This window comes from Mobula hypostoma, chromosome 6 (assembly GCF_963921235.1).
Source record: "Mobula hypostoma chromosome 6, sMobHyp1.1, whole genome shotgun sequence".
Classification (NCBI taxonomy): Eukaryota; Metazoa; Chordata; class Chondrichthyes; order Myliobatiformes; family Myliobatidae; genus Mobula; species Mobula hypostoma.
Window position 1 is genome coordinate 67,239,973 of NC_086102.1, and position 18,802 is coordinate 67,258,774.

An 18,802-nucleotide genomic window follows, 5' to 3' on the forward strand; every position below is an offset into this window, starting at 1 on the left:
TTTGCCCTAAAGAATAGTGAGAGTCCAGAATCCACTCCCTGAATGTGTTGTGAAAACAGAAACTCTCATCACTGTTAAAGGATGTCCCAAATAAACATAGGCACAGAGCCAAAACCTTCACGCCTATAGACCTTGTGGTAGGAAGCAGAATCTATATTTCACTGACACGCACAAAGTGATTTCCCTCTGTATCACACATGTATATGACATTATACTCAGAACCAGGCAAGCCTGGGAATAATATGTACCACCATCCTGAAGTTCCCTTGGCTTTGTTGCATTGAAAATTTGTCCACATTTAGCCATTGGAGTTTTATTATTTTAAATATATGATGATGATGATAATTAGATTGAAAGAATCTTAGTAGCATTTTGACATTGGCACAATTGGCATAATTCTTGGACAGACAGTATGTATTATTCACAAGGAAACTTCAGGACAAGTTATTTCACTACCACAAAAAAACCTTAACCCATGTATAGTCCAAATTGAAAATAAAAATCTCCAATCTGGACAAGCCTATTGATAGATCAAGGTCAATAAGATTTTTTTTCCCTTTAGCCAAACAAATACACTTTTTGGTTAGAGGAAGCTAGTGAAGGTTAAAAGTCCACCTAGCAAAACTCCAGCAAGGTTAAGCAAATACACAGTTTACAAAATAATCACTGAAATACTGCTGTTTCCATGTTCCACTCAACATATCAAAGATTTGACAAGACTTCGCAAAGAGTTTCACTCCCAACTATGATTTCCATTTCAGTTCGAAGGCATCTTGACAGACTTCCGTTTGGTAAGGACTTTTCTTATTGCATACATTACTTCTGCAAACAACTCGTCATACCTGCGGAAATAAACCGCCGGAGCAGCTCAAGTGAGATTAAGCAGCTTCTGTGGGGGGAGAATAGTCAAAGCTTCAGGTTCTGATTTAAGATTCTGCAGAGGGCTCCCGCAGATGCCGATTGACACACTGAATCCAACTGCAGTTTGCTTTTTGATTCAGATTCCAGAAACTATAGTCTCCTGTGTATCTACACATCTTACGAGGACATCTCAGCCTCCAAATTTCCCTCCTCCCCCATGGACAATAAGGTCCAGTGATTTGCCGAAGATCTAGAGTTCAATGGAGTGGACATGCTGTCTGAACTTGAACTGAAAAATGTTATGTTACCTCAATGACTCTGGGGGGACTGATCATTTTAGCTGAAGTCTGATTCACACCTCTTCACCATGTCAGAACTGCAGTCATTATTTTAGCCAGTTTCATTCAGGCAACCCAGACCAACGGCTTACAAAGGGTTATGGCTTACAAGCCCAAATTCTACTTCCATTTTCAAACAGACGTATGAAAACATACAGTAACTGCCTCGGGAACACAAGTACCTAAATACCATCATCAAAAAAAGATCTGGAATTTACAAGTTTTCAATTGGGTAAAGCAGAAATAAAACAATGGATTAATTGTAAAAATAATCTGAGTTACTGAACATAAAGCCATTTGCAGTTAGCTTTGGGTCAATCAAGCCATGTCCTAAATGTGCTACCCATGTTACCAGACAGGACTAGGACAGCAGACACATAGGAATGCCATCCCCTGTAGGAGTTTCAGATCATTGTGCCCTGGAAATATGTCACCATTTCCTTAATGCTGTTGGGTTTAAATCCTGGAACTTCATAACTAACAGTACCAGTACTGCAACAGATCAAAAAAAAAGCTCGTGATTATCTTCTCATGAGCAATACATACTAGCCTTTCAGGTGATGGTAACAACCTGAAAAGTGAATATATAATGGTTTAAGGAAACTTGTAATTGTCACTGTTCAATCTGGTTATGTTGCAATACATCTGGTTTGTTTACCTAGTCTGTAATGTTATTTGAAATAACAACTGACTATAAAGTTTCTTCATAAAGTTCATTTGCCTTTTGAATAATTTATGCCTGACACCATAAAGTAATTCTTACGAATCTTGATCAATACAATTTGTCACGATTACGAGATTTTATCTTCAGGTAAATGACAATGTGATCAAGCTACACGGTTCCTCTCCCATTCAGTGAAACCATGTTCCCAGCTAAAAGGACGACTACAGATTTTAAGTGTTGAAATTCTTTACAATAATATATTTGTAGCAGTACAGAAAATAACATACATCACCAATTAAATAGGTAAATATACAAGGCCTAGGTTTTCTTTAAGATGAATTGATTAGCAAGCTGAACAGTCTCTGCCAGAGATGACTGAAGCATTTATTGTGTATGGTGAAAAAAAAGTCAAAACATTTAAGAGTCACCACTAAGACAGGAGATGCATAACAACCTAATCTCCTAATCTTCAAAAATATTCTCAAGGGGGTGATTTTGGAAAAAGTTTCTGTGACCAACTCAGATAATTTTCATTTTTGTTTTGTTTAATAAAATGACTGAAGAGAAAGAGAGGGAGAAGAAATACAACAGCTCAGAGTTACACAATAAACACTGGACTAAGGAATGTCAGCACGGAAAATGGTGCGAGTTTGGGCAGTCTTTTAACATTTATAGGCCTCTCGATCTTGTGCAAGAGAAAAAAAAAGGGGAATTTGAGTTAAAGTTGTTACACCTTGGCACTCACATTTCAGCTGTGTTTTGCGGGAGGGATACGAGTAGTTCAGCAATTTATAGCACCCAGATGTACACTTTGGCGCTCACAGTGCCACTGTTGGAAGCGATCGTAGTTAGGTTAATATTAAAGTAAATCCAAACTAACCAAGTTTCAAGACAGGAAGCTGCCTGGAAATATCAACTGCGCAGCATAAAAGAGATTCAAAACAGAATGCCAGCAGTGCGGCACTGAACACACATTCAAAGCTCTTTGACCTGAATTCTGCAGGAAGCAAGTTAAAGCAATACAATTCATTTTAAACAACAAAATGCATTTCAAGATTACTCCTCTTCTAGCAGTATATTCTATACAAGGAACTTGGACCCCTACTTCACTGGAAGGTTTTGAATAAACAGGTACTTCCAAACAGCAAAGAAACTGGGTTTGTAATAATTTACTGAAAAAGGAATCACGTGAGCAGTCACTGCCAAACTGAAGAACAGAAGGGGGTCTCTTTCCCATTGCACAGTAATAAAAATATGTCACACACCACAATTTGCATAAAAATGAAATAGACACCTCAAAATTCACAAAACCTCAAAACAACAAATTTTCCTATCAGTTTAAGATGGCACTGGTGAGATACAGCAACACTTTACCGGCAGCAAACAAATCTACTAAACATTTCATTAAATAGGGTTGCCAATTGTCCCATATTAGCCAGGACATCCTGTATATTGGGCTAATTTGGTTTGTCCCATACGGGACCGCCCTTGTCCCGTATCTCCCCGGCTAAGGTAGAGCGTTCCTATGAAACCGTTCGTAAGCCGAAATGGCGAAAAGTGCAGAAGCAATTACCATTAATTTATCAGGGAAAAATTTTTGAGCGTTCCCAGACCCAGAAAATAACCTACCAAATCATACCAATAACACATAAAACCTAAAATAACACTAACATATAGTAAAAACAGGAAATATATAATAAATGCACAGCCTATATAACGTAGAAATAATGTACGTACAGTGTATCAGAATTGGGAAGATTAAGCCAAAACTGATTTGTAGAAAAAAAAATTGGCACGTACATGTATGCGCACACAGGTGCCCGCGCAAGGCTTCATGGTCATGGTAGTCTTTCTCAGGGTAAACACAAGTGTCCCGTATTTGACTGCTACTTTTGTCCCTTACTTGGGAGTGAGAAAGTTGGCAACCCTATTATCAAATCACACTTTTTCTGGACAATGATCACTACAATTAATAGTCTGCAACTTCCCTTTCAGACCTGTGCTTTTGAACCACCTGTACGACCTGGTATTTTTGCAGTGTTCTCGTGCAATTCGATGAACTGAAGACTCGAAGGTGGCGGGGCCCAGGCCCGAGGCCTATATTTGGCCACTGCTGGAGCAGACTTGGGGTCGAATTGGAGGGACAGGGCTCAGGCTCAAGAGTGAGGAACAACCCAATTTTTGGCTGATTTAAGCACAGGGCTAGATTGAAAAGGTCAGGGTGTTGGGGCCAGTGGTGATGGACGACCGGCGTTGGGCTCACTGCTCCGCAAGGTTTACTCATCTCCCACTGAACTGAGGCCCTGGGTTCCTGGACCGGCTGCAGTGATGAACTGGCTTCATGGGTGTGGACTCACTTCTGTGAACTTTAGTTCTGAGTGTTATCCGTTTACTTTTTATTGGTAGCATGATTTGTTCATTTTCTTTTGCACATTGGGTGTTTGATGGTCTTTTTAAATGGGTTCTATCAGGTTTCTTTGTTTTTGTGGCTGTCTATAAACCGATTTCAAGGTTGTACGTAGTATACATTGGTAATAAATTACTTCAAATTTTTCATTGCTAAGTTTTTTGTAGACCTATCCAGTCTCACTTGAGGGAGTATCTATTTACAGAAGAATACCATGGAGCTAATCAATCATTTCTCAAAGTATTCAGCATCCTACATTTATATTTTATAGTTAAATCTGCAGAAAGCAAAATAATTCAGAAATATTTACACAAAGACCCTAAATCATCTGGTCAAGCGCAATGATGGTAGTTTGCAGTGAACGGGAAATTGTTTATATTGTCATTGTATTATTGCTGACCCTAAAGCATTCAATTTCATCAATGTCATGACAAACATGGTAGAGAGAAGCTTCAATAACAGAATCTGAGCCCTGAGCTCTATTGGTGATCATGCACATTAATGTGCCTGCATCTCAAGATAAATATTCTCATTTGTACATTACAAGAAATATTGTAAAGAATAATAGCTTCAGATTTAAGCTTTACACTTACATTATCATTGTAATATTATTTACTACCTGCTTATTACTGTATAACCTCTGAATATTACATTACAGTAATTGAATAAATGGTGGCTGTCCAGAATTAATATAACCATTCAAATACACTTGTAATTGGGCAAATTTCTTTTCGTGCACTTCCTCAGCTGCAAAAATAACCAATTCTACATTTTAAGGCCCCTTTTAAGTTTCTGTAAAGCTGCTTAATCATCAGATCTTCTGCATTTTATTTTAAGTAGTAGATTTTTCCTAACTCATTTCTTTGAACTCTTTTCCTCGGAGAAAGGAATAAGCTGGGCCTCACATTTAGCCACATGTTGCCAGTTTGAGTCAGAAGATGTGTATTGTTTGCAGTGAAACATGAGCTGCTAATTTTCTATTCCATTACCACCAAGATGGAAATCTTTGCGTAATTCTTATACCTCCTCCATGAAAGGCTGGTGCAACATCATAAACAGCAGCTTGTGATCTTTTGCCCAGGAATTCCAGAACAGAAGGATTCAAACTAGAAGGTCATGTACTTATTCCATTTAATCATGGAACATAGCATTTTCTTTTGGCTTAGATCAGGGGTTCCCACCCATTTTTATGCTATGGACCCCTACTATGAATTGAGGGGTTCGTGGACTCCGGGTTGGGAACCCCTGGTAGACAACTGTTTTCTCAAATCAGTGCAGGGAGCTGACTGAGTGTGTAACTGGGAGCTTCCCTAATTCACTAATCATTTCTGCACCCACTATCCCCAAACATACAGTAGGAGGGAGGCCATCCAGCTCAAGCCTACTCCACTATTTCTATCTTTGATATCACTTTTGTTCCCCTTTCAAGGTTCTTTTGAAGACCCTGATCTGGAGTTAAACTCTGAATTTGGTTCTTTGCGAGAATGGGACCCGCTGTCAGGGCCTCACAACTGGCTGCTTTTCGATATGCCAAGGATGTGGCCTGGAAGACTAGCATGCCTTCAGGGTACTGGATTTTCGTGGCTCTGGAGGCAGGCTGATTCAAGGCTGGTGCTGCCGACTGATGCGTTGCGGGAGAACAAGGAAGATCGGAAGCAGTAGGCTTACTGCTGGCTGTGTGCCCAGATGTACAGAGCTCAGAAAAAACAACACAACCAACTTTTAGCACCATAAATCAGTGAGCTATTTTGTCATGTCTCCCCTCTCGCTGTGAAACGGGGACTCCCCTTTTTCCCTTATTAGGGAGAGAGAGAGCGTGAGCCTGTGGCACGTTGAATTCCGGGGGAACAAGTAGTCTTTGGGGTACTGCAAGTCTGTGTCTTTATTGATCCTTTGTTGCACGCTTGAGCACTTGGTGGGGGGGGGGGCGCCAATGCTTTTTTGCTGGTGGGGGAGGGGGATCATTGCTTTGCTGCTGCTTGTGCGTGGGAGGGGGGAGCTGGAGGGGCTTTGGGGTTCTTACATTTAACTGTCATTCATTCTTTGCGGCACTCTGCTTTTGTGGATGTTTGCGAAGAAGGAGAATTTCAGGATGTATATTGTATACATTTCTCTGACATTAAATGTACTATCAAAACCCATTTATTAAGCTCATGGTTATTCTGATGGTTAGCCCCTCTTCACATTCCCATCTACCTTGGGTAACCATTCAGCCTCATTCAGCAAATATCTATCTGCGCTCCACCTTAAAAATATTAAAAGATTCCACCTCAACTGTCCTTGGAGAAAGAGAATTCCAAACACACACAACTCTGAGAGAAAAGAAAAGCTTGCTTCATCTTTGCTTTAAAAGGACCTCTTATCTTGCATTAAGACACGTTAAATTTCTGACAAACTAACACTCCATTCCCACATTGCTATACACTTATTATCCATTACTGTCTCAGATGAAACTAGTGGAGAACATTTGCTATGTTTGTAACTACTGTATAAATATCTGTGCACTCCTTATCCAGTTACCATAACACTGGACTCCTGAATGAAATGCAAAACCAGTTTCTTTCCTAGTCAATGCTTAAAATAGTTTTCACCAGTCTAATTCATGAGGAGCAGCTGACTGTCTCCACTGAACTATGCCTGGCCCTAAATATAAAATTAAAATAAAATATGACCTTTCCTAACACATAGCTCAGAATTCAGATTCCTGGTATCCTTCCAGAAGTGGCCATTTGGCTCCATATGTCCTGGGAAGCAGTTCCAAAGAAGTGCCCTGTATTTGATTTTCCCATCAGGCATCACAAGACCATAAGGCATAAGAGCAAAATTAGGCCTTTTGGCCCATTGAGTCTTCTCCAACGTTCCATCGTGGCTGATTTATTATCCCTCTCAACCCCATTCTCCTCCCTTCTCCCCATAACTGGTGATGCCCTAACTCATCAAGAACCTATCAACCTCTGCTTTAAATATACTCAATGACCAGACCCCCACATCCATCTGCGACAATGAATTCCACAGATTCACCACACTCTGGCTCAAGAGAATACTCCGCATCTCTGTTCTAAATGGATGTCTCCCTGTACTGAGGCTGTGTCCTTGTCCTGTACTCTCCTACTGTAGGAAACCCCATATCCACTCTGTCTAGGCCTTTCAATATTTGATAGGTTTCAATGAACTCCCCCCTCATTCTTCTATACTCCAGTGAATACAGGCCCAGAGCTATCAAACGCTCCTCACATGTTAACCCTTTCATTCCTGGAATCATTCTCGTGGTTCTCCTCTGAACCTCTCCAATGCCAGCACATCTTTTCTTAGATAAGGGGCTGAAAACTGCTCACAATACAGTGCAGCCTGACAAATGCCTAATAAGCTTCAGCAATGCATCCATGCTCTTATATTCTAGTCCTCTCCAGATGAATGCTAACATTCCATTTATGTTCCTTACCCCCAACTCAATCTGCAATGAAGGACTCCCAGGTCCCTTTGCCCCTCTGATTTTTTGAATTTTGTGTTTAGAAAATGGTCTACACTTTTATTCCTCCTGCCAAAGTGCATGACTACATTTCCCCACACTGCATCCCATCTGCCACTTCTCTGCCCATTCACCCAATCAGTCCAAGTCCTTCTGCAGACTTCCTGCTTCCTCGGCATTACCTGTCCCACATCTGCAAACCTGACCACAAAGCCATCAATTCCATCATCCAAATCATTAACATGTAATGTGAAAAGAAGCTGTCCTAACAGCAACCCCCAAACACCACTTGTCATCGGCAGCAAACCAGAAAAAGTCCCCTTTATTCCCATTTTGCCTCCAGCCAGTCAGCCAGTCTTCTTATCCATGCTCATATTTTCCTGTAATACCAAGGGCCCTTATCATATTAATCAGCCTCATGTGCAGCATCTTGTCAAAGGGCTTCAGAAAATGTAAGTAAACAACATCTACTGACTCAGCTTTGTCTATTCTGCCTGTTACTTCCTCAATGAATTCCAATAGATTTGTCAGGCAAGGTTTCCCTTCAAGGAAATCATGGAAATCAAGGAATCAAGGAAATCATGCTGACTTTTGCCTATTTTATCATGTGCCTCAAGCACTCTGAAACCCTCAACCTTAATAATGGACTCCAACATCTTCCCAACCACTGAGCTCAGGCTAACTGGCCAATAATTTCCTATCCTCTGCCTCCTTCCCCCCTTAAAGAGTGGAGTGTCATTTGCAAGATTCCAGTACGCTGGAACCATTCCAGAATCTAGTGATTCTTTACAGATCATTACTAATGCCTCCACAATCTCTTCAGACATCTTTTTCAGAATCCTAGTGTGTAGTTCATCTGGTCCAAGTAACTTATCTCCCTTCAGATCTTTTGGCTTCCCATACATCTTCTCCATAGACATAGCAACTACACTCACTTATGTCCTCTGACACTCTCAAATTCAAACTGCTGGTGTCTTGCATCAAGTTCATCCACCATTTCTTTGACCCTCAACTCTCCAGTGTCATTTTCCAGTAGTCCAATATCCACACTTGCCTCTCTTTTACTCATTACATATGGAAAAAAAAACTTTTGGTAACCCCCTTGATATTTTTGGCCATCTAACCGTCACATTTTATCTTTTCTCTTTTTGGATTTTTGTTGCCTTCTGCTGGTTCTTAAAAGCTTCTCTTTCCTGTAATCTCCCACTAATCTGGGTGATATTATATCCCTGTGTTCCTTTTATTTTGTCTTTGGCTGCCCTTGTCACTCATGGTTGCCTCATCTTCCCTTTAGAATTCTTCTCCATCTTTGGGATGTAGCTATCTTGCACCTTCTGAATTACTCCGAGAAACTACAGCCATTGCTGTTCTGTCATCATCCCTGCTAGAGTCCCCTTCCAATCAACTTTGGCCAGGTCCTCTCTCATGGCTCTAATTTCCTTTATTCCACTGTAATAATGATACATCTGACTTCAGCTTCTCCCTCTCAAACTGCAAGGTGAATTCTATCATATTATGATCACTGTCTCCTAAGGGTTCCATTACCTTAAGCTCCAACAAATCAAATTTGGTTCATTACACAACACCCAATCCAGAATTGCCTTTCCCCTTGTGAGCTCAACCACAAGTTTCCCTAAAAAGGCACCTCAGTTCCTTCTATAAATGCCCTCTCTTGGGATCCAGCAGTAACCTGATTTTTCCCAAGCTACCTGCATTTTGAAACCCCCCATGACTATTGTAACATTGACCTTTGTATACAGCTTTTCTAGCTCCTGTTGTAATTTGTACCCCACATCCTGGCTACTGCTTAGAGGCTTGTACATAACTCAGAGTTTTTTCACCTATGCAGTTTCTTAACTCCACCCATAGGATTGTACATCTTCTGATCCCATGTCACCTGTTTTAAGGATTTCATTTAATTGTTTTTATATGAACAAAGCTACCCCATTCTTTCTGACTACCTGCCTGTCCTTTTAATACAATATGTATCTTTGGATGTTAAGCTCACAACTATGATTTTTTTAAAGCCTGACTTAGTGATGCCCACAATGTTATACCTGCTAATCTAACTGTGCTACAAGATCATCTACCTAATTCTGTATACTGTGTGCATTTAAGTATAACACCTTCAGTCCTTTATTCATGGCCCCCTGTTACACCTTAACTCATCCCACTGGCTGAAATTTTGCTCTGTCATCAACCCATCCTTCTTCAAAGTCTCACTACACAATGTACCTAGTTGTGTACCAACCGCCCCATCCTCAACCCTATCACTCCAATTCCCATTCCCCTGCCAAACAAGTTTAAACCCTCACCAACAGCTCTAGCAAACCTGCCCACAGGGATATTGGTCCCACTTGGGTTCAGGTTTGAACAGTCCTTTTTCTGGGGTTCCCTTCCCCAGAAGGGTTCCCAATGATCCAGAGATTTGAAATCCTGCCCCCCCCCACCCCGGCAGTACTGATCCATCTGTTCTGTCATCCCATTCCTACCCTGACTAGCATATGGTAGGGAGTGACCCAGAGATTACACTTCCTAGGTTCTGCTCTGGAGCCTCTTCCCCAACTCCTTACACTCAGTGTGCATGACCCTTCCCCCCTTTCTATTTACGTCATTAGTGCCAATATGCACCAAGACCTCTGGCTGCTCACCGCCCCCCCCCCCTTGAGAATCTTCTGCAGCCACTCCCGGACACCCTGGGCCCCAAGCTTCTGGCACAAAACTGTCCCTCACTCAGACAAGCGAAAGCTCCCCGAGATATTCACTGTTGCGTTCCAACAGCCACCGTTTCTCTCCCTGTAACGTACACAAGCTGCACGGTTAGTTGTAGAGTTGCGAATGTTAACCACCAGTCCCACACAATTTAACGCATACTTTATGATCAAGCTTGCTCAAAGACGTGTTTCATTATTATTTATGACCAACTGGAAATAGACATGTTTGGCGTAACGGAGTAATAAACTGCCAACAGTATTGTTGGTCCTATTCTGATGCAGAAATTCAAGACTGGCCCTCAATGAAACATCCCACGCAGATTTATTGTACATCCTGGAATGAGTGTACCCAGTGTGGACGATCCGCCAGCGAGTAACTAACAAAGATCACCACTCTTTTTACTGCAGGGTTCGTTTTCGCTACGAAAGCTCGTCGCCAACATCCAAACTTTAAACCTGCAGGATCAGAAGCCAGCCACTGGACAGCCTTTGAGCTGCCAGGCTATGGGCGCAGTCCGCCCTTAAGTAATGATGTTGAAATGCCTCCGGGTTTTTTGTCGCGTTGACTTTGGCTGGTAAACCTCAGCCACTTCCCAATCCCTTGATAATTCCCAATCCCTGGCAGTTCCACACTGCCCTGTAAAACTGTCATCCGGCAACAATGCTGAACATGCAGCGTACAGCAGGGAAGAAATCAGGGACAGGTGCTTTCTATGTTTAACTTAAAATAATGGGAGGAGCAAAAGCAGCAACAAATGGATTGTGGGGTGTGGTAACGGAACGGCTGTTCCAGAGCACCACCGGCATGCGTACAATCAGATTCCCACATAAATTCTCTCCAGTGACCGGCAAAGATCCTTGTCCCCTGCTCCCACCCGCACTCCCCTTAGACTTTATACACAAAGAAAATATTATACAAAGCGTGACTGAGACTTCGTTTTCTAGCCAACCATCGCGCCACGTTGCGCGCACTCTGCAATCCAACCCATTTGGATCCCATTGCGGTCCGGCTATTGAAAGCAGCAACGACTGCTGGCCGGAGCCGATGTAACCGCTGCAACGGGAGCCTCCGTCCTGGGAGCGGGCTGCATGCCACCCCTCCAACGGGTCTCCTTCAATGAGGTAACCAGTGCCAATTCTGCCCTGCAACTGTTCTAACTCGGCTTTTAACCAGGAGGAACACAAACACACACGCAGGGTCGCTTGTACACTCCAGCGTCTTCTATAAAGTTATGGGAATATGTTACGCCATTCACGGGCTCTCAGTCATATTTTAAAGTGCAAATCCCACTATCTCAGCCCTCTTACGGGACTTACCCGTGCGAGTTTTAATGATTTCGTTAAATTCGTCCCCTGCCGCCGATTCGTCCTTCGGACCTTCTGCCATCTCTCGCTCCCTGTGCTCGGGCTGGAGACAAGGAAGGAAGGTCCCGGCTGCCGTTCCCCGGAGGCTGTAAGCCAAGTTCTGTCCGCCGCGGGGCTGTGGGATCCAGTACACCTCTCAACCAGCCGGGGGAAAGGTGTTGGGGGAGGGGTAGCGAGTTAGCCCCCCCCGACTCCCCGCCGCAGGCACACACACTCTCCGGGAACAGCGAGAGCTGTCACAACTTAGGAAGGATCCAGTTCAACAGGTGCACGTGGCCCACCCCATCCCCACCATTCCCAAATAGATCCTCTCCATAAAAGAGAGCGAGCGGCCCGACCCAAGTGCAGGATGAGCGCAGGAAACCCGACACCCCACAAATCAGGAGAGGCTGCAGGGAACGCTTCGCAACACAATCCCAATGCAATGCCGCCGTTTAAAGAGACGGTGACCCCAATGCAATCACCTGACTCCGTTTAACATTTCTCCGGCACCAGTTGCATCGTTCAAAATAATCACAGCAAGTTTTTGCTTAAGTCGGGCAAATATAACAAAAATCAAAAATAGAATCTGCGAAGGATATCAAACTTGCAAACGAAAAGATATTATATTTCAGTATCACTTTTAGTTTCTATCCCGAATAAACATATTAAACTATTTTCCCCACATTTTCTTCCATAAGAATGATGGGCTTTAAACTTCTCACTCTTTGTACAAGTCCTACTACTTTCCCGGAACACTTTCTCGGATACCAGTTTGCTGCACCCCCGATCCTCTTTACTCCCATCATTTGGCGACTGTTTTCGGCTGCTGGAGCAGCTCAAGAGACACACAGACATGCACCAGGCGTTTGCCGAAGAGTTATGTTCCGCATTGAAACTGCACGGTAAAGAATGCTATGCAGATTTTTATTTTTGCTTTACTCTTGATAGCGATAGGATTTATGGCAAGATAATTCTTGGTTGGGATTAATAATAGATTCGTCTGGCATTTCTGCAGTTTAATTTGCGCAGAGAAACTCGGATAAAAGAAGCAAAGCAGTCTTTGAATTTTGTTATCAGGACGCTGCTCTGTAAAAGCTGGAAGGACGGGAAGTCACCTGAGTAACTGCAGCGGCTGACCAAATTAATATCGTGGTTGGAAATCTTTTTCTATCCTCGTATTTAATTTAGGTTTTAGTCTTGCCCATACGTTTTGTGAAATTATTGAAAATTCCGCACGGACACTGGAAGCGGCACATATGATGCATTACTTCGCATTGAGCTCACACAAGAAGGGATGTGGTCAGGCCCATTTGCCAATTTCTAACATCTGGAAGGTTTGTGTAAGTTCACAGGACGTGATTATTCACCGAGGGTGGATGTCACAATGTGAAACAGCTGTTCAGGTTTGAGAAAGATCTCGGGCATTCTCAGCCTGGGATCGGGGAAAGTAGAGGTGTGAGCTACCCGTCCTTACATGAGATCTGATGCTCTAGACATGTTAGACGCTGGCAGCATGGTTACTTTAAAAAAATCTTACTTACCTTTAGAGCATTACTATGGATCCCAGCATTTACGGTCAATCCCTAGTTGCCTGTAAAGAAAGAACGGGTAAGGAACCATCTCAAACTGCTGCAGTCTGCATGGTTCTGTTTAACATCTTAGATTTTCTGAGGAGGTCTGTTATTATGAAGGCATTGTAGGCAACTATCCAAGTGCTGGTAAACAGGATTACTACAGACATCCCACCCTGCACAAACTCATTTCAGGGAGGTAGCACTCCCCGCCCCGCAACCCCATATCCCCTCTACCAGTCGACCTCCAAGGGTGAATGTACACAGGACATGATTATGAAAGAACACAACAATTTATTTGATCACATATTGAAACTATTCACACACACACATGTATATATTCCTTGTAGAGTATTTTGTTGGCAGTCTCAATGCTAATAGCTAAATGCTAATGCAAATAGCTTTTCTATTTCATTTGCAAACTTTCCTTGTGCTGTAATGTGGCTTGCTTGGCAGATTTGAGCATTTTGCCGGAAGTCTCAACCTCATAGCAGTCTGTGTCAATGAATTTGTTAATTTTGCAAGACAACAGATTCATAAGATTCACTTATTATATTATCATGGAGTTGTTTTTTATTCTATTACAACTTTAAGCAAGTCTACAGGGAATTTGGCCTCATCACGTAGGACATCAATAGCGTAGCTCCTTAGCAGCCAACCAGCTAGTTTAAATAACGTTAGCTATGCTAATGAATGAATGACACCTGTTAAACTCACCTCAACATGTCTTTTACAGTCTTAACCCACCATGGACAATAGAAAAGTCACTGTTGCAAACAGTGCAGCTAGCAACACTGCCATAATTTTTGACCCCTATTAAGCATGGGTACACTTTAGTCTGGGGTGAAGTACGTTTTATATTTTCTTTTTTTGGAACACTCTGCCATGGTGCTGCAGGACACTAAACTGAACTGATGGACAATGAAAGAGAGAGAGGTCAACTGTAAAGCGCACCCACAGAGAAAACTGATAGGTCTACTTAGCAGAAAGAGAGACCAATCAGGATTCGCTCATTTTCGCTCCCTCTCTCTCTATCTCTCTCTCTCTCTGACCCCCCACCTCTCCCTCCCTCCTCCCCCTCACTCGCTCACTCTAAAAAAAAATAGATTTCCAGGATATTGTATATAATTTGCGGGTGTTAGGGAGCTGCTATCAATATGCGGGAGACTCGCGGAACTTCTGGGAGAGGTGGGATGTCTGTTACTATATATAAGCTGCACAGACATGGTAGGCCAAATAGACTGTTTTTATGTTATTTGACTAAATGATGAAGATATTGAAAAGCATCTTTCTTTGCAGTTACTCCAGGGTGTTACCAAATTGAAGCACAAACAAAGCTTGAAACCAGGGCTCAAGCCTTTTTTTCGGCAAGCCATGACACTCTTTCCACTATCATAGGTCCTAGCAGCCCAACATTTAACTATAGTCATTTTCCCCTACACACCATGTAAGGAGCTAAAGTAGAAAGGATGAGCAAGCAAGTGGCTGAACTCATAGCCTCAGTTCTTACTGTGCTGTACAGATTCTAGACTGCTATCTTATATTAAAAGGGAGTAGATTTGGAATGAGAGCCCAACGGTATCATGCTAAATTGAGATCTTTGGAACAGACACAGTGCAACATGGAAAGTTTGTTAGGATGTCACTGCCATTGCATTATATGTAAGTGTGTATTTGATGTTCTGAAATGCATTAGATTTTATTTGAGTTTTTTGTGGGGGGGGGAGGAATTTAAGTTGGTATACTTCCTGTTGTCAGGCCTGATCCAACTGACACCTCCCAGCCTGCACATTCAGGCACCACCCAGTCTCCATCCAGTTTATAGGATTCTCCTGCCACTCATTCCAGAATCATCACCTGCAACCTATTTAATCCCAATTCTCATCCACGGTCCTTGTTCACTCATTGAACCAGCCGGCCTCAACCTAGTTTTCACTCTCCCTGCCTAAAGTTTACCTTGTTTCTTGTCGTGTTTAGTTTCTGTTCTCTTTTGTTCCGTAGCTCATTGTGGCTTGTTATTTTGCAGTCAATTATTAAAGTTACCCTTCACTGCTGAATCATCTCCACTGCTCTGCTTTTGTATCAAGCCTCCACAAAATTTCCTGAACCTGTCTCTTTGCTCCACACTTCACCTCAGTAGGTGGTGGTAATGTATGTTGGTCTGCTAACCACCATTAAACTTTACAAGATGAAGAAGAAGGAGGTTATTTCTGAATTTGAACCAAGGGTTACTTGAGGTAGTTGATCTCCAAACCCTCTGCACCAACGTGCAAGGAATGTTCATAGACTCACAATAATGAAGCCTAAAGCTACGGCAGTATCTGCTGGGGTGATAATAAAGGAGATAAACTCAGTAGTCTCTTTATTAAGTACACCTGTACACCTGCTCATTAATGCAAATATCTGATCAGCCTATCATATGGCAGCAACTCAATGGTGCGTTAAAAAAAAACAGTGATCGGCAGTTCTTGGGCAAATACACCTTATTACGCCAGCCAGTCTGACTTCCATGGTTGGGAATATGTTGGAGTCGATTGTTAAGGATGTGGTTTTGGGTTATTTGGAGGCACATAGGCTGTAATCAGCATGGTTTCCTCAAGAGAAAATCTTGCCTGACAAATCTGTTGGAAATTTTTTGAAGAAATAACAAGGATAGATGGAGAGAATTGGTGGATGTTGTGTATCTGGATTCCAGAAGGCCTTTGACAAGGTGCCACACATGAGGCTGCTTAACAAGTTAAGAGCCCATTCTATTACAGGAAAGATACTAGCATGGATAAAGCCATGGCTGATTGGCAGGAGGCAAAGAGTTGGAAGAAAGGGAGCTTTTTCTGGTTGGCTGCTGGTGACTAGTGGTGTTCCTCGGGGTCCACTTCTTTTTACATTATATGTCAAAGACCTGGGCGACAGAATGGACGCACCACCAGGTTGAAGAACAGTTACTACCCCTCAACCATCAGGCTCTTGAACAAAAGGGGATAACTGCACTCATTCTATTTCTGGTGTTCCCTCAACCAATGATAAAGACTCTTTATCTTGTTATTTCATGTTCTCATTACTTATTACTACTTACTTACTTGCATTTCACAGTTTGTTGTTCATTGATCCTGTTTATAGTGACCGTTCTATAGATTTGCTAAGTTTGCCCGCAGGAAACAGAATTTCAGGGTTGTATGTGGTGACATGTATGTACTCTGATAATAAATTTTACTTTGAACTCTGAGGGCTTAGTTGCAAAGTTTGTAGACAATACAAAGATAGGAGGAAGGGCAGGTAATATTGAGGAAGTAGAGGTCTGCAGAAGGTCTTAGGCAGATTAGGAGAATGGGTAAAGAAATGGCAGATGGAATACAGTGTTGGGAAGTGTACAGTCATGCACTTTGGTAGAAGAAATAAAAGGATGGAATATTTTCTAAATGGAGAGAAAAGTTTTTAAATCCAAGGGCAAGGTTCTTGAGAGACCTTGTGCAGGATTCCCTAAAGGTTAATTTGCAGGTTGAGTCGGTGGTGAGGAAGGCAAAAGTAATGTTAGCAATAATTTCAAGAGGTCTGTAATATAAAAGGAAGGATGTAATGTTAAGGCTTTATAAAGCACTGGTGAAATCTCACTTGGAGTATTGTGAGGAATTTTGAGCCCCTCGTCTTAGAAAGGATGTGCTGACACTGGAGTGGTTCAAAGGAGGTTCACAAAAATGTTTCCAAGATTGAATGGCTTGTCATATGAAGAACATTTGATGGCTCTGGGCCTGTATTTACTAGAATTCAGAACAATGAGGGTTGACTTCATTGAAAACTGTTGAATGTTAAAAGGCCTTGATAGAATGGATGTGGAGAGGAAGTGGCTTCCATCATCAAGGGCCACCACCAACCAGGACATGCCTTTCTCTCACTGTTACCATCAAGAAGGAGGTACAGAGGTACAGAGGCCTCAAGGCACACACTCAGTGATTCAGGAACAGCTTCTTCCCCTCTGCCATCCAATTTCTAAATTGACATTGAACCCATGAACACTAACTCACTACTTTTTAAAAAAGAATTCTGTTATTACGCTACTTTTCTTAATTTAATTATTTAACATACATATATATATATTTATAGAGTTTAAAATACATTTATTTTTCTATATTATCAAGTATTTAATTGTACTGCTGCCGCAAAGTTAACAAATTTCAGGACGTATGCTGGTGATACTAAACCTGATTCTGATTCCTGCAGCAGAACATTGTGTCACCTTTCTTCAGGTCGAAACATACAATCAGTGTGCCTTCCATAATGAGGACCTTATGCATAGCCTATTTAAGGATATCTTCCTGTGAAGTCATTCAGAGAAAGCCAAGTGAAGTAACTTGTTATATTAATATTACCAATTTATTAATTTCCAACACTTGAGGACACAAAGGAGTGTAGATGCTGGAATCTGGACCATAGAACAAATTGCTGGAGGAACTCAGTATCTATGGAGGCAAGAGAGATGGTCAACCAACTGTCCAGCTGTTGGCTCCATCTCTCCCCCTCCTGTCTTCGCCTATCATTTCGGATCTCCCCCTCCCCCTCCCATTTTCAAATCTCTTACTAGCTGTTCTTTCAGTTAGTCCTGACGAAGGGTCTCGGCCCGAAACGTCGACTGTACCTCTTCCTAGAGATGCTGCATGGCCTGCTGTGTTCACCAGCAACTTTTATGTGTGTTGCTTGAAATTCCAGCATCTTCAGATTTCCTCGTGTTTGCGTCAATATTTCCGGTTGTGATGCTGCAGTAATTTCCAGCACTTTATTATTGGTAGTAAAAATAGAAAATGCTGTGTGCATCATTCAGCTTCTACGGAGAATGAAACAGGAATTATTATTTCAGGTCTAAAATCTATCATCAGCAGTTTATGATGAATAGATATAAAACGAGTTTGGAGAGCAGAAGAAGCAATCCAGATGGATTGGAAGACCCCTGTATAGAATGAAGATCCCTGGTCAGAGAAATGTATACAGGAGACAGAGTTGGTACAGGATCTCAGCATCATGTTAGGATCAATTAATTAAGATGAGGTCATAGGTAGGGGAACAGAAATGGAGTTGCTACTGATGACCAGAGTTGCCCAGAATCAGACAGAGGAAGATCAAAAGGGAGAGTCAAAACATGGCAAAACCTGAGTAAAGTGGTAGACAGGGATCAGAAGAAAATGAAAAGGAATAACCAGCCCATTGATGATGCCATAGTCTTGGCCCTCTACTCCATCCTATCCCACCTAGAAAATTATGCCTCATACTCCAGAATGTTGTTCATTGATTTCAGCTTGGCATTTAACACATTCATCCTTCAGAGGCTAGTGGGTGAACTGTTCTCATTGGGATCTCTACAACTGGATCTTGAATTTCTTGATGGAAAGACCCTGATCAAATTTTTGGCAGCAACATCTGAAGCTGCATCATTCGGAGCACTA

The 18,802-nt window shown here is 42.1% G+C and overlaps 1 protein-coding gene across 8 annotated transcripts in view; it reads right to left on the bottom strand.

Annotated features, from left to right (window-relative positions):
- The window catches only part of dmd (dystrophin), a 1,998,855-nt gene extending 1,986,321 nt beyond the window's left edge, over positions 1-12,534 (bottom strand). For 4 of the 8 annotated variants that reach the window (XM_063050912.1, XM_063050906.1, XM_063050905.1 and 1 more), the window contains exon 1: positions 11,771-12,144. In XM_063050912.1, the coding sequence (XP_062906982.1) occupies positions 11,771-11,840 (70 nt within the window). In that variant the 5' untranslated portion in view covers positions 11,841-12,144. Of the gene's footprint in view, positions 1-11,770; positions 12,146-12,522 lie in introns of those variants that run through there. The other 4 variants (XM_063050911.1, XM_063050907.1, XM_063050909.1 and 1 more) reach the window with 2 other exon arrangements.
- Positions 12,535-18,802: the final 6,268 nt, after the last annotated feature.